Source organism: Nothoprocta perdicaria, unplaced genomic scaffold (genome assembly GCF_003342845.1).
Source record: "Nothoprocta perdicaria isolate Ctin4 unplaced genomic scaffold, notPer1 scaffold_420, whole genome shotgun sequence".
NCBI lineage: Eukaryota > Metazoa > Chordata > Aves > Tinamiformes > Tinamidae > Nothoprocta > Nothoprocta perdicaria.
In genome coordinates this window covers 119,577-133,594 of record NW_020455667.1, presented here as the reverse complement: position 1 = coordinate 133,594, position 14,018 = coordinate 119,577, and the positions used below count along the sequence as shown (strand labels likewise).

At 40.2% G+C, this 14,018-nt stretch overlaps 1 protein-coding gene across 1 annotated transcript in view; it reads right to left on the bottom strand.

Annotated features, from left to right (window-relative positions):
• The window catches only part of CEP72 (centrosomal protein 72), a 50,922-nt gene extending 37,838 nt beyond the window's left edge, over positions 1-13,084 (bottom strand). The window contains exons 1-9 of the mRNA XM_026046152.1: positions 12,941-13,084; positions 11,646-11,714; positions 10,951-11,157; positions 9,747-9,854; positions 9,161-9,242; positions 8,010-8,110; positions 7,177-7,258; positions 3,676-3,800; positions 274-417 (exon numbers count right to left, since the gene is read on the bottom strand). Of these exons, the coding sequence (XP_025901937.1) occupies positions 274-417; positions 3,676-3,800; positions 7,177-7,258; positions 8,010-8,110; positions 9,161-9,242; positions 9,747-9,854; positions 10,951-11,157; positions 11,646-11,714; positions 12,941-13,084 (1,062 nt within the window). The remainder of the gene's footprint in view (positions 1-273; positions 418-3,675; positions 3,801-7,176; positions 7,259-8,009; positions 8,111-9,160; positions 9,243-9,746; positions 9,855-10,950; positions 11,158-11,645; positions 11,715-12,940) is intronic.
• Positions 13,085-14,018: the final 934 nt, after the last annotated feature.

Sequence of the window (14,018 nt, the reverse complement as noted above, 5' to 3'; positions counted from 1 at the left end):
GGTTAGTGCCTCACCTATGTAAGCATTAAATGCTCCAGAAGTGATACCTATCTAAAGATAAACCCATCTAAGATGTCAAATGAGACTGAGAGTACAGTTGTAGTCAATATGTGAAGCAGTGCTGAAGCGAAACACTAAAGGAAAAACTGTTATCTTATCCATTGCTGTAGGATTTTTTTGGTTAAGCCTTCAAGGGGCTGAAATTTTGGAGGGAAAAAGAAAAAAAAAGATGCACTCTTAGAAAAACACTGAGATTAATATCAAGTACATTACCTGATTATCCTCTAGGTTGATCACCTCTAGTAGATCATGTCCCTCCATACCTTCTAAACTGGTTATTTTATTGCTAGACAGGTCCAGATTCTGTACAGCTTTCAGGCTTTCCAAACCTGTTATCTTCTCAATGTGGTTAGAACTCTAAGAACAAAAAAAAAAGCATTAAAAAATATTTACTAAGTTTTATAGGTGTGAAGCAACATTTCAGGTGAAGACAAGTAGAGATATCCTTGTCTGTAATCACTTTATAATTAAGAATCCTATTACAAATAGGCCTTTTATGTTTTAGCTCCACTTTCACCTTGAGATTAACTGATTAACTTGTCTTCAATGCAGCTCAATTGACTACAAAAAATGGTAGTGAAATAAAGAGCTCTTCTTTTTCTCCAAGCTGATTCTAGCTAGAGGCTACCCTTACCTCTGTCAAATGCAAAATTTAGAAAATATATATGCACATAAAATACAGAATATATATACATACATACATATAAATTCACTCTGTAATCATAAAGTTATATTTACACTTATGATTATGGAATAAATTATGAAAATATAAAGATAGAACAATATAGTGCAGTCTTCTTGCGGGCAATTTATAAAAATATGTCTAGAGTGTGTCAGCTCATCTCAATGCATACTCAATGAAGGCAGACTTTATATACCATCAGTTACAGCATGCACAGAAATATTCCCCTAAAAAAACTCCTTTAAGGTCATCGAGACTCTCTTAACACAAGAAAACAACCCAAGGTTTTGAAAACTTGGGAACTATCATTGTTTTACGTTCTTTCCAAAGAGGGTACAAGAGTGAAGCTCTGCATTGCTAAGTGGACAGCAGATGGCTACATCTCTCAGAACCTCACAAATCATATACTTATTCCTATAATCAACTCCAAATAGGTAGAGTCTGTACTAATCTTTGTCCCAGCGACAACACATACCCAGATGGCCTCTCAACGTGGTTCTTTCCACATAACCTTGCGAGTTATGTTTTTCCATCAGCATCACCTTGTGCTGGAAGCCTAGAAGCCTCATATTCTATTAATAAATATTTAGGAACTATTGAAATAAATAAAGCATCTGACTCTAATGTTAATTCAGTTGTCTGCCCTTGACATTTTTTCCTGACTTTTAAATGTTTAATTAGGGTTATTAATAGCATGGAGGCTCTCTTTCCTCTTCCTGTTTTTTTGTTAGACCTTTGTTTAATAAGATACAGCTCAGAGCTTTGGCTGCAATAGGTGCACGCAGAACTCTGGGAACAAAAGGTATTTGCTTTGAGATCCTCTTTTTAAAAGCATAAAATTCCTAAGAGTCCAGTTCATTAGAGCTGTACTTGCTATTTTTTTTTTTGCAGACACAAGCAGAATTGAGGCTTTTTGGTGTAGCTAGGCAGGATTTACAGTTTCTGAAGCTTTTCTTCCAAACTCCACACCTCACTCTCCTTTCAATTTAAAAATCTCCAGGGACTGGAAAAGAAAGTTGAATCAGTGTGAAGAGAGGGGGTATGATCTGCTCCCATGAAAAAAGAGAAACTGCATCTTACTCTAATTAGCGAAAGAAAACGCTAGGCTAAAATCTGTCTATTTACATAATTTCCACATGACTGTCTACTTAGCTAATTAAAAAGGCCAAGTGGTTGTGTGTATAATCAGATCAGCATGGGAGAATCAAAAGTGAGGAGCATGTTCGTATCAGAAAGACTCAGCTGTTAACACAGATCTCAAAGTATTTTACAAAGCAGATAACCAAGCCTGGAAGAATTATTCGGCCTTTAATGGATGAGGAAATCAAGGTCCAGAATGGTCAAGCAGCCTGTTCTAGTTCCCAGATTAACTCTAGACTGGTCAATGTGCATCTTTACACACTAAGAGCCATTTCAAAGTTTTTACAAGTGATTTTGTCAATCTGAATTAATCTTATCCACTAAAAAATGAGGCAGAACTCAGTATTATTGCTAAATGCAATAGTTGAAGGCATTATATAACTGAAATACAAATATATTAGAATATATTAATGAGTGTTATCTGAATATATTACTCAAAACACACTGCTGTCCACTTGATACGATTACTTTTTCCTGAATACTGAAGGCAAGCAGTAAAAACTACAAGGGATAATCTGGCTTTGATGGCAACAGGCCATACATATTCTCTTCTATATCAATTACTACAGCACAGAAAAAAAAATCTTTAAAAAATTTATAAGATTGAAAAAAGAACACATCTATTCCTAAGTAAGAGAGTTTCTTTACATAAAATATTTATATATGTGCTTAAATCTACTTGTAGCAAATATGACCGTATTTCTATGCAGTGTTTTCATATTCTATGGCTTCAAAAGCCAATTAAATACTTTTAAAATATTATGGGGGAAAATCTATTAAGAAGTAGATTGTTGTATTTTTATAGCAATTTGATTACATTAAAAGTGTTTTTCCCTGTGTTGCTGACAGCAGCAACCTCTATACTGATAGCCTTTCGCATTAAGTGTGTCAAAAATGCTTTTTAAGGGAAGAGTAGGTATTATTAAGGACACTTTACAAGCATGGAGCTGGGGAACACTGAGATAAACGGCTTCCCAAGACTTGCCAAAGAGCAGGACACATCCAACTAAGGCAACAAGGGAAAGGTCTACGTTTCTCCTAGTTATTTCTGTCTTCAGAGTTAGCAGGGAGGATCAGGCCTGATGCATCTGGTTTTTATATAGATGTTTGCAAGTAGATGAGAATAACACAGTGCTCTAAGGGTACGTTTCTCTCCCCTGGCTTTGAAGGCAGCAGAGGACACCTAGCTCGGATGGAGCTGTCTGCTCTACAGACATGTGAAACAAGAGGAGATCAATCGCACCATGAATCTAGAAATGCAAATCTCATTGGTTATATTTTGAAAAAATAGATAATCTAGGTAATTTTGCTACAAAGCTGGTGATACAAAGCTTCCCACTTGATTACATGAAATTCACCTAAAGTTCAGTCATTTTCTAAAATGAATGTAACCTACTCAGTCTTCACTTTTCCCTCTTGTACCCTTGCTCACTGCTACCATGAATACAACTTTCTGAAGAATTTTTGTATTGTGGGAATTGCACAGCAGAGATAATGTAACTTCTTGCACGGTGACAAAGTCTATCTATAGCAAATGCAAAATATTTTTGGAGGAATTCACATTCAGCTATGCAAGGCCCCCTGCAACTTGGTTGGTTCTAGGCCAGGTGACCTCTAGGGTATCCTTCTAACTAATGGTTTCATTCTCTGATTTTGTATTAATTAAAAGTTCCCCATGTTCAATATTTAACACATTTGGAAAATTTATTATGCAGTTACATATGCATTCATTAAAGCACTAATATACTGGTAAAAGACAGATAGGAAAACAACAGGAATTAATTCTTTCTTACCAAATTCAGTATTTTGATGGGTAAGTTTTCAAGGCCACTGATTGCAGTGAGTCTGTTGTGTGACAAGCTAAGATGAATCAGACTACGACACTTCTCTAGGCCTCTTATCTCCTCTATGTTATTAACTGTAGAGAGGTTTCTGCAGTCAAGGAAAATACCCAAGTAAGGAAAAAATAATTAAGTGAAAAAAAAAATCTTAGAAATAACTAGTAGCTACATTAGCCAATGGAGCTGGACATGAAATATTTATGCCAAGGGGTTTAAAATCCCAGCTGCTCATATATCCTCCCCTATTCTGAAGCATCTGCCTCCTTTTGGGACTGTCACAACTTTTTGCGGTGCTGCAGGAAAACTAGTCACTCAAGGGAAGCAGGTAGCAATATTCTTTTTTTTTTGGATGACTTTTTAATCCAGATTATTTGTGTGACTTGGTTCAGTGCAATTGGCATCTTGCAAAGCTGCACTCTTGGTTTTAACAGATGCACATGTGCAGGCTACAACATATAAGCCACAATGTGATCAAATTTAATGAGGCACTAACCATGTTAGCTCAGTTGTTGGATACAGGAACATGACTAAGATGTGGCACCACCTTTTTATGATTATGGAGTACTTAACACGGCTTCCAAATTACCTTGACCTCCAAATATTACCTAGAAATTTCCCAAGTAACAAGGGGCAGTAGTATCATATGGGATTACTTCACTCCAAGTTAGATCTGCTCTGTATTGGCTATCAGAATGGGGAAAGTGTCCCTTACATTAACCTTAAAATCAAAAGTACCACTTAAAATAGGCAGGATTCTTCCGGAAAAAATCCTGCTTTAACATAACTATGAAGATTCCTTAAACAAATGCACGTTTCCTTTGACAACCCACCTGTCTCAGACCACTGAGGATGGGATGAACTCCAGGGGTACCTGTCTCCCTCCACTGAGCTGAAAACAAACTTTTGACAACTTTGCCTGGGTACCGAATTGTTTGGTGACTGAAATTAGGTAAGAAGAAATCCACTCCTATCCTAAGTGCCCAAACTGGAAACGCATACATTAAAAAACAGAAAAATATTTGGAAAAATAAATCCCACCAGAATTCCTTTAAGCACAACACGCATAGCACACAGAGAAATGCACCTGAACAAGAAAAAAAACAATTTTAAGTGACTAGAGAGAATGAATTCTACCTCCCAACAGGAATAACTGAGTTTTCACTAAAATTTCTAGACTTACTAAGCTGCGGACAAATTATCAGTTATTTTTCTCTCACTCTGAATGGTATTGCAAACCCAACCCAAATACAAGCTTAGCCAGGGCAAATATAATTATCTTTAACACAATTTTTGCCTGATTACACTCTTATATGGGACTTAATAGTATACTGTTAGTAAGCTCTACACTCACAGGCCTAGATGGATCAGGAGAGGATGAGAAATGAGCTGGTTAGCACAGAAAGAACTTTTCCAAGAACCTCACACTAGGCTGTCTCAGACATTTAGAAAGAAGCCAAAACCATCTGCAAACACCACTTTTTGACAGATATTCATTGATCTGCATTCAAAAAACAGGCCTGTTCCTCTTCCAACGGAGAGGGAAAATTTGGCTGAACAAAGAATTTGGGTCAATATAAGTGAAATAAAATAAAAAAAGAATAATAATTGCTGCCAGTAAACACAAGCACCAGCCTGTTCTGAGGCCAAGAGGTTTAAGCATCAATACGATGCAGCAAATCGCTCAGCACTAAGAACTAGTACAATCAATTTTAGTCTCTTAATGGGCCACTCTAATGCTTCGTCAGCTATTATTGCCCAAGCTGCTTCCCTGTTTGGTTTGGGCAGTTTCTTCCCTGAAAATTAGTTTATAATCCCATCAGGTGTATTTTTTGTCCTGCCAGAAAAACTTACAGTGACCTTCCCATCTGCATCATAATTCAATTAAATATGGTAAGAAATGCTTAGCTACTGTCACTGAGCAAACACATGCCAAACATTTCCGCTATTGGATGCTATTTAAAATAGTTAATACTTTTAGGATTATAAAGAACAGCTTGTTTGGTCTGCCATGTCTCCTGTGTGGAGAGCTTGACACAAGCGAGGAACAGTTCCACTTTGCTGTTCTAAATTCTGCACTTCTAAATTCTGCACTCAATTTTCTCAGTTTCAGAGGGTCCCAATTGCAATTGTGTGCATGAACCAGTTGTTCTCCCCTCTTGCTGACATCAGTGCAAATGAAGAAATGCTGCTGCATTCAAACCACAGTCACCCACAATCCAAACCTCTGCTCTTTTCTTCCCTTTCTTTCTGTCATGTGGTTTTTGCTTTGCAATTGAAAATTACACTTGCAAAGAGCTCGAGCCCCATCACAATTTTCTGACAAGAATTGTGTCACCTGTACGCCTTGTAAAACGTGGGAACAATGTAATCTGGATGCCCTGCAGAAGCATTATCTGTTCCTACATGACAAAGATATTGTATTAATATCCTTTGATAATGGGCTACGTCAAGGACAAGAGATAGAAAAAAAAATCCTGCAACAATCTGCTGTCTGCTCCTTTTGCAGAGCAAAAGAGTCAAGGTATCATTTCTGAGGCAAAGAGAAAAGGCAAATAAGCCTTCAGGAAGCAACTGTAAGTAAGGCAGCGTGTGGATGTGAAATTACAGAAGATCTTTTAAAAAAGCACAAGGGAAATTTCATGAGGGACAGAAAAAAATTTGCAATTCCTCTCTTTGTCTGAGAGCAGATAAACATTTTAACCAGATTACATTAAACATTTTAAGCAGATTAACATCTTTAACCAGAGCAATGTTTCTACTCCTCAAAACAGGGTACTACAGCAACAACTTCCCTCCATGTGTGCACACAACAGCATCCTCCAGGAAGTCTTATGTCTGTTAAAGATCTTCTTCACTGTCATTTAATGGGTTTGCAGGCCCTCTATAGGACCTCAACAATTAGCTATAAGATTAGCACGCATCTTTGCCACTTAAAGAAGCTTACTGTTCCAAGCTGATTTCCTATTAACCTTTTCTATATAAAAATACTGGCATTTTGATTTGGATTACTGTTGCAATTTATCTCAAGAGGTGTATAACTTATAAAAATACCACAAACATAAAAATACCATTTTTGGCTGCTCAGAGAGTTAAAACACACTTCACATCCCAATGGAACGGGTTATGAAGAGGTCTGCATTTACTTACTGCCTTGGATATGTGAAGCCAGTGTGACATGTCACTTGTAGTTTTACAGGATGCAAAGGAGGGGTGATGGTGGTGATGGGCTCTAACAGCCTATTATTTTACATATATACACGAACACCTTTAATATCATGCACGTTTTATTAAGAACAACTTCACCATTAAAATTAGAGCTGTTTGATGCTGGTTTTACACAAAAATGTGACATAAAAGAAGAATGCAAAGAAAACATGCACCTATTTGAAACAAAGTGTTCTTCAAAAAGTAAAAAAGCAACTTTTCTCCCATTCAGCTTTCCACAAAGGATACAGTCCAGTAAGAGTTTAGTAAGTGACTGGTATGCTGATAAATCTTGCATTTTAGGTATTTGATTGCATGAAAAATCTACTTCCTAAAGAGAGAGAAAAAAAGACAAAGTTACTTTCTGTCTTTTCCATTTACAGATGCCTTCTGAATCTAAACAGCTGTTACACTAAACATCTGATCAAGGTTGTGGAAGTAAGATCACTAATACTAATAGTGGTTGAGACAAACCGAAAGGCAGAAAGGCTCTTTTCTTTAAGAAATAGTTCAATTTTGGAAAGTTTCAAAGCTGTACCTTCTTCCAATAACATTTTCATGGACAGCCTTGGCAATTATGCACACATGCAGTGTAAAAACAAAAAAAATGATGGGGAAGACAAAGAAATACATTAAGGTAGTATTTTGAAACAACCTCCTGCTTCTTATAACCTATAGTGAGTTATATGAAAAGAGCAGCAAAAGGAAAAATAGCATATGGCTACATTTTAAATACATGCTGCACAATTGCAATGGCTGCCAGTCAATTTGTAAGGTGGGGATTTTAAAGGTTTGATTAATTTTGCAAGAAAAAAATACTTGGCTTAGATTACCCCTGGCTAGAGCAGTCAGCTTTGCCAGGGCATGCTGGGTTTCAGAATGAGAAAGAAAAGGATAGAAATGTGCAACCTAAGTTATCCAAACATTCCAAAGAAGTGTTAACATATCAATAAAGTGAGAAAAGAAAAAGCAGAAAGAAAGCATAAAATTTGGCTACCGCACACATTCAAATACAAACTCCAAGTTCATTTAGAAAACCACCTTGAACTTAAACCTAGCAAAATGCATTTTCTGCAACTTACCTTGAGATTTTTAGGCGGTTTAAATACAAAATATGTAGTCAATTCATTGTTGGAAGCATTGAGTTCCAGTAAGTAGGGCATCTGACTGATACATGAAAGATCTAATAGCAAAGCAAAATGCCACAGTATAAGAATTCATAGGTAAATGCAGATATTACTATGTGAAAATAATGTCCACTAGCAATCAAGAATCAATTTTGGATCACACAGTCAGAAAGAAATATTTAAAATGCAGGAGTCGGATCTATTAACATGTTCTAACAGAAAAAAAAGAGGGTTTTTAAAACTCTAGGAGTGAGCATTTGAATTATGCTTTAAATCTCCATTATATAAACTGATTGGTCCATAAGCCAAAGTGTAATTTTCTATTCTAGCTACTTCTAAAATGATAGAGAAAATACTTTTATCCTAATTTATTAATTATTGGAGAAGGATTTAGGACATTAGTGAAGACAAAATGATCAGTTGCTATGGAAAAGTCCTTGCTCTGTTCAGACAGAGCCTACACAGACAACCTGTTAGCAAAATGAGCAGAAAGAAATGCTGCCTTACAATAGTTTTGTTATTCATTTGATACCAGTACTTCAAATGAAAATGAAAATGAAAAAAAAAAGAATGAAATAAAGCAACATGTTGCCACCAAAACTTATTCTTTATGATGTAAATGAATTGGGGGAGAAGGATATGAGAGAAAAGAAATGGAGGATGGGTTTTATCCCAGTTTCTGTTTGTGACTATTCCAAATTCAGACACAATTTCTTACATTTTACCATCTATGGGAAGCCTTGCCAAATGAAAGCCTAAGACTAACAGCACAATAGCAGGCATAACTATAAACGTTCTGACATATGCACGTGTTAAAATCTCAATTAACCTTGCACTAACATGCTTGTTTGCATTTTACTTTTTGATAATAAACTGGACAATAATCCTCACATTCCCACTGAGCAGCATATGCCAGGGCAGATGCACGAGCAGTTCACGTGTCATTCTCAAGAAGATGTAGCCATCACCTCACTCTGTAGACCTGAAGTACTTGCCCCATTAAGACGCAGACCAGCCTTTGTGATATTAAAGCTGCATGGTACACTGCACTTCTCATCTTCAACGATTTCACAACCCAAGAATTTATTAGTGTATTTACTACATACCATTAATTTTATTATATGAAAGTTCCAGCTTCTGTAGGTGAACGTATTTGGAGAGAATGTTAATGTCACTCAGCTTACGACCCTGGAAAAATAAAGCAAAGGGACTTTAATAACTAGGTGGATAACCTCAGACTGCTCTTCCAAGAGACACACAGTAGCAGGAGACACTGAAGAGGTGCCTGGAGCTCTCTCCGGATGGATGATAGCTCTTCATGCTCCAGAACAGGATGAACACATATAGAGAGAGAGGTCAGGCCTGTAGACCAGTCACAAATGGAGAAAATGTCATAAACAGAATTTAAAATGCAACCTGACAAAGAGCTACAGATAGGGAAATGCACAAAATAAAACTGCATACACACAAAATAAGACTGCATACAAAAGGAGTCTACAGGAATTTATCTTTAATTAGACTTGATCATTTCAACCTTCGATGCAATAGATACTGAATGTGGCAGAAGCTACTTCCTGATTTCTTTTTCATTTTTTTTTTTTTTTCCTCCTGCCAGATCCATTAATTGCAGTCAAAAAGGGGAGATCTATCATCAGAGGAGGAGCATTTTACAATCATGTTGCTTACACTTACTGGAAGGGACAGATGAAGATAAACATAGTCGATACCAGGGGCTGAGCGTCCCAGTTTGTGCAGACCCTCAGCCACAGTGTCTTCATCCAACACTCCATCAAACTCATCCTAGAAAATACCAAAAAGGTGGATTTAGGAGAAACGCAACTTGGAATGTAACTCAGAATGGAGTATAAGAAATGACCTCAATTACTCCTTCAGTGCTCCACAACCCTGCTACACCCATACACCACAGGAAAAAAATGATGAATACACTCCTCAACACAGATAAATAGGAACACGTCTTGTGCTAATTCTGAATATTTAGAAAGTTTCCTCAAAGGCTGAGGTGAGATTTTTTTCAGCGTTTTTTGCTTCTTTGTTTGACCTTGTGGTTTAAACAGGACTTGTTCTCAGAGACACTGAGCCATGACCCTCCCATAGATTATGGATGTTAACATCACAGCAAAGCACCACTAAGACCTCTCCAGTGCTGTGCCCCCACATGCCCATACCCACGTTATTGGTGGCCCTTTAATTTTTTTATTTTTAGCATGAGCAGCTAGTGCCGCTCTTCAGAGAAAAGTCTTTGCCAAAGAGGCTAGTTGACAGATGGCACTAATGAACCAGCGCGTAGTAGGTTCAATGAGAAAATAAACCACTGGCTTGTGAAATTCCTAGGAGCTGGGAGAAGTCACACAACGATCTCTAATCTAGGGACCAAGATAAATAATTTTTCAAATGTAATCATCCAGATCTTAACATCTACGTGTTACAGCAAATGGGGACTATGGATATATTTCCATTAGATAAAAATATTAGGCAATAATGTTGTCGCACTGGGCACTTCAGAGGCCAGCAGAGCAGGCAGAACAAATTCACTTGTACCCAGGGAATCACTGAGGCCCAGGGCTGGGCATGTGCAGGGCCAGGTTTAATTTGGCAATTTATATGACAGCAGATCCCCAGGCTTGACACAGCAAGGAGAGAGATCTGGAAGCACCCTGCCTACCACAGGGATCGGAAGGGACTCTAAGGGCTGAGATGGGGAGTAGGGAGAAACAGTGGCTTGGCCTCAGGTTTCTTCCTTTGGATGCGAATGAGGAACCACTGCCTTGTGCCCCATCACTGCTCCTTTCTGCCCCCTGCACCCATAGAAAGGGAAAAAGGACCTTCCCCCATGAACATCCCCCTCCCCAAACAGCTGAGGGGCAATGAGCTGAACCTCCACAGGCTCCTCTTCCTCATCCTCCTCATCCTCCTCATCCTCTTGACCAGGCAGGCTGAGCTGTGTCTGCTGGAGGCTGGCCTCATCCAGACGCCTCTCCGGGCTGGCCTTCTGGGATGAGGGATGCTTCAGGGGCACCTGAGCAGGGGGAGACAGCTCCATGGGGACGCCCTCTGCCCGCTTCTCCTCGCCCTCGGCCATGGGCTGTGCGACAAGGAGCGAGGGCCGAGCCCGGGCCCTGTCACCCCTCAGGCCAGGCCGCCGCCATCTTGTTTGCTCTCCCGTCGCCGTGGAAACGGCAGAGGAGCCACCCTGTGTGGAGAGAGGTTTCGCGCCATCCGGCACAACCAGCCAATAGGAAAATGACTAGTGGAGCAGTGCAGGCTGGGAGTTGTAGTTTTTCACGGAGGCTGCACCCCCCCCCGCAGCTTGTCCGCAGAGCATGCCGGGAGTTGTAGTCCTCCCCGCGCAAGGAAGGGGGCGCCATTTCTGTGACACGGAGCAAACGAACAACGTTGAAGGCAGAGCTGTCCATCCACAAACGCAAACGGGCTTTGCTCGACGGCTCCATAACAAGCGCTGTGCAAGCAGCCCATGGCATGGCTGTACGCTGGCTTCCAAGTGGCTGTTTTGGCTACTGGCCCGTTCTGGTTATCAGTGTTTTGGTCTGGAAAGTGACTTTGGTCACTCACCCTTGAAGACTCAGCCACATATGGGGGTGACGATTTGGGATTGCTTAAACTGTAGAAGGAGTGTGTTTCCTTAAAACAGAACAAAAGACCCTGTGTTAAAATTACCTTACCTACATATATATATATGTCGGTGAAATTAGCTGCTTGACACACTGTGTTGCAGAGGAAGAAATAATAACAAAAACTCTCATAAGAATACAATGTGACAGACACCAAACTTTTTGGACCACAAAATATCTTACAGATACCAAATCCCCTCTTCACGGAAACTGTCAGCAAAGACACTCAAGATAAATAAGAGTTTGTGCAAACATGTTTCGTGATTCCTTGCGTTGCGCACAGTCACCCCTTGGGGCTGGTCATGCCCTGTGGCAATGAGATCCACAGATTCATTATGTGCCATGTTTAAAAAAAATAAAAATTGGGAATATGTATTTATTTATTTGCCCTCATTTTATGTCTCCCCAGTTCCCAGTACATCTATGGTCTACCTTGTGTTCTTGTACTACAAAACAGGCTAAAATGAGAAAGCACAGCCATAATGAAAAGGGAGGGAGAAGATCTCCCAGGACGTCTGCTAATACTCTGTCTGACCCCAAAACCAAGCCATTAAATAAAAAAAAGAAAAGAAAAAAGATATAAAAAGTCCTTATGGACACCATCCACTGACTTTTATCTCTGTGCTCCAGGGAAACATTATAATAACTGCAATAAAGCTCCCCCAAATTACCTTCCTTCATTATCTTGCTGGCCGTAAATGTTAAAACCCTTAATGAGATTTACTCCGTTTCCACTAAGCACCCTGTGTCTCTCCTCCGTGAGCCCACGGGGCACAGGGAATGCCCTGGGAAGGCTCTTCTCCAGATGGTCTGTGCATAGGAACCGCATTCAGGGAATGGCAGAGCAAACACAAGGCCTCAGGATCCTTAAAAAAGGATGGAAAAATAATGAAATGGGAGGATGGATCCTATCCGGAAATCAGTGTGGATTAGAGAGGCTTTTGGGTTTGTTCTGACCTAGCAGAGCAACTTTTGAGTCACCAGAGCTACAAAACTAAGTGGGCGCTACTAGAGGACAGCAATTACTTGCTCCCTATTGGGCTGCCTTATTTTTTTCTAGCTTTTATGAAGCTTAGGATATTCCCTTGCTCTAAAACACAGTGTTTTCTACTGCACTTTTGCAGATGAGTGGAATTGGACAACATCACTGATATCAGCCCAGAAAGCTGATGAACCCATAAGGAAACTTCACTGTGTAAGCTGTATTTTAAACCAGGAAAGGATTTTTTCACATACCTTTTCTGCATAGAAGCAGAAGAGGTTCCTCTTCCGCATAGGAGCAGATGTCCAGGTGCTGCATGTGGGATTCCCCATGCAAAGGATCTGAGAGATATCTGGATGTGGGTATTTATCCAGCCTGATGGTGGCCTGGTCATCCATGCGTTTCCAGATCCATTTATGTTCTCATGAACCTGATCACAGCCACACATTAACATGTTGAGCATTTGTTGCAGTTACTACTGGACATCTTTATATTAGTCTGCCAAATCTGAGCAAGTTTCTGTAGGCAAGGGAGAAAATCAGGCATTTTCAACACTAATTGAAGGTGAGCTGGATTAGCCCCAGAGGTAGCTCCAAGGTGGTGCAACAGCAATGCATGTGGTTGTCTGGACCTGACTGGGTTTAAATCCCTTTGCCTGTGTGTATATATGTATAAATTCAAAAAAGAAAAAGGAAGTTTCATCTCCATATGAGGAGGAACTTGTTTGGTGGGAGGGTGCCTGAGCCCTGGCCCAGGCTGCCCAGGGAGGCTGCGGAGGCTCCTGCTCTGCAGATCTGCCAGCGCGCCGGGATGCGCCCGGGTGCCCCGTGCTCTGGGTGTCCCTGCGGGAGCAGGGGCTGCGCTGGGGGAGCCCTGCGGGTCCCTTCCAACCTCAACCGTTCTGTGGTTCTGTGTTTTTTGTGTCCTTTGCAGCCACACATCGTGTTGTTCCCCCAGCTCTCCACCAACAGGGGAACATGAGGCGAGCGACAGGCTGAAAGAGGAGGAGAAGGAAGCCGAGATGCTCAGATTAACACGCAGTAGATTTGTAGATTTGCTGCGAGGCACTTGCTGAAGCCCCAAGCTCTCCAAGAGGCAAAGGCCACACATAATGAAATTAACAGCTAGCTGGGCAGCTTCTCCATGTAAGAAGGAGCTGGAGACTTCATGGAAACAGATGATAGGAAAAAAAAAGGGCAGGCCCAAATGCAGCGCATGGGGGCTGCCGTGGAGCTTGGAGCAGAGCCAGCAGGGCTAATGAGTTCTCTGCGTGGAAGTCCCCCAGAGTTTATTTCCTACCATCTGGAAAATGTCTGCCCTTCCACTGGGATT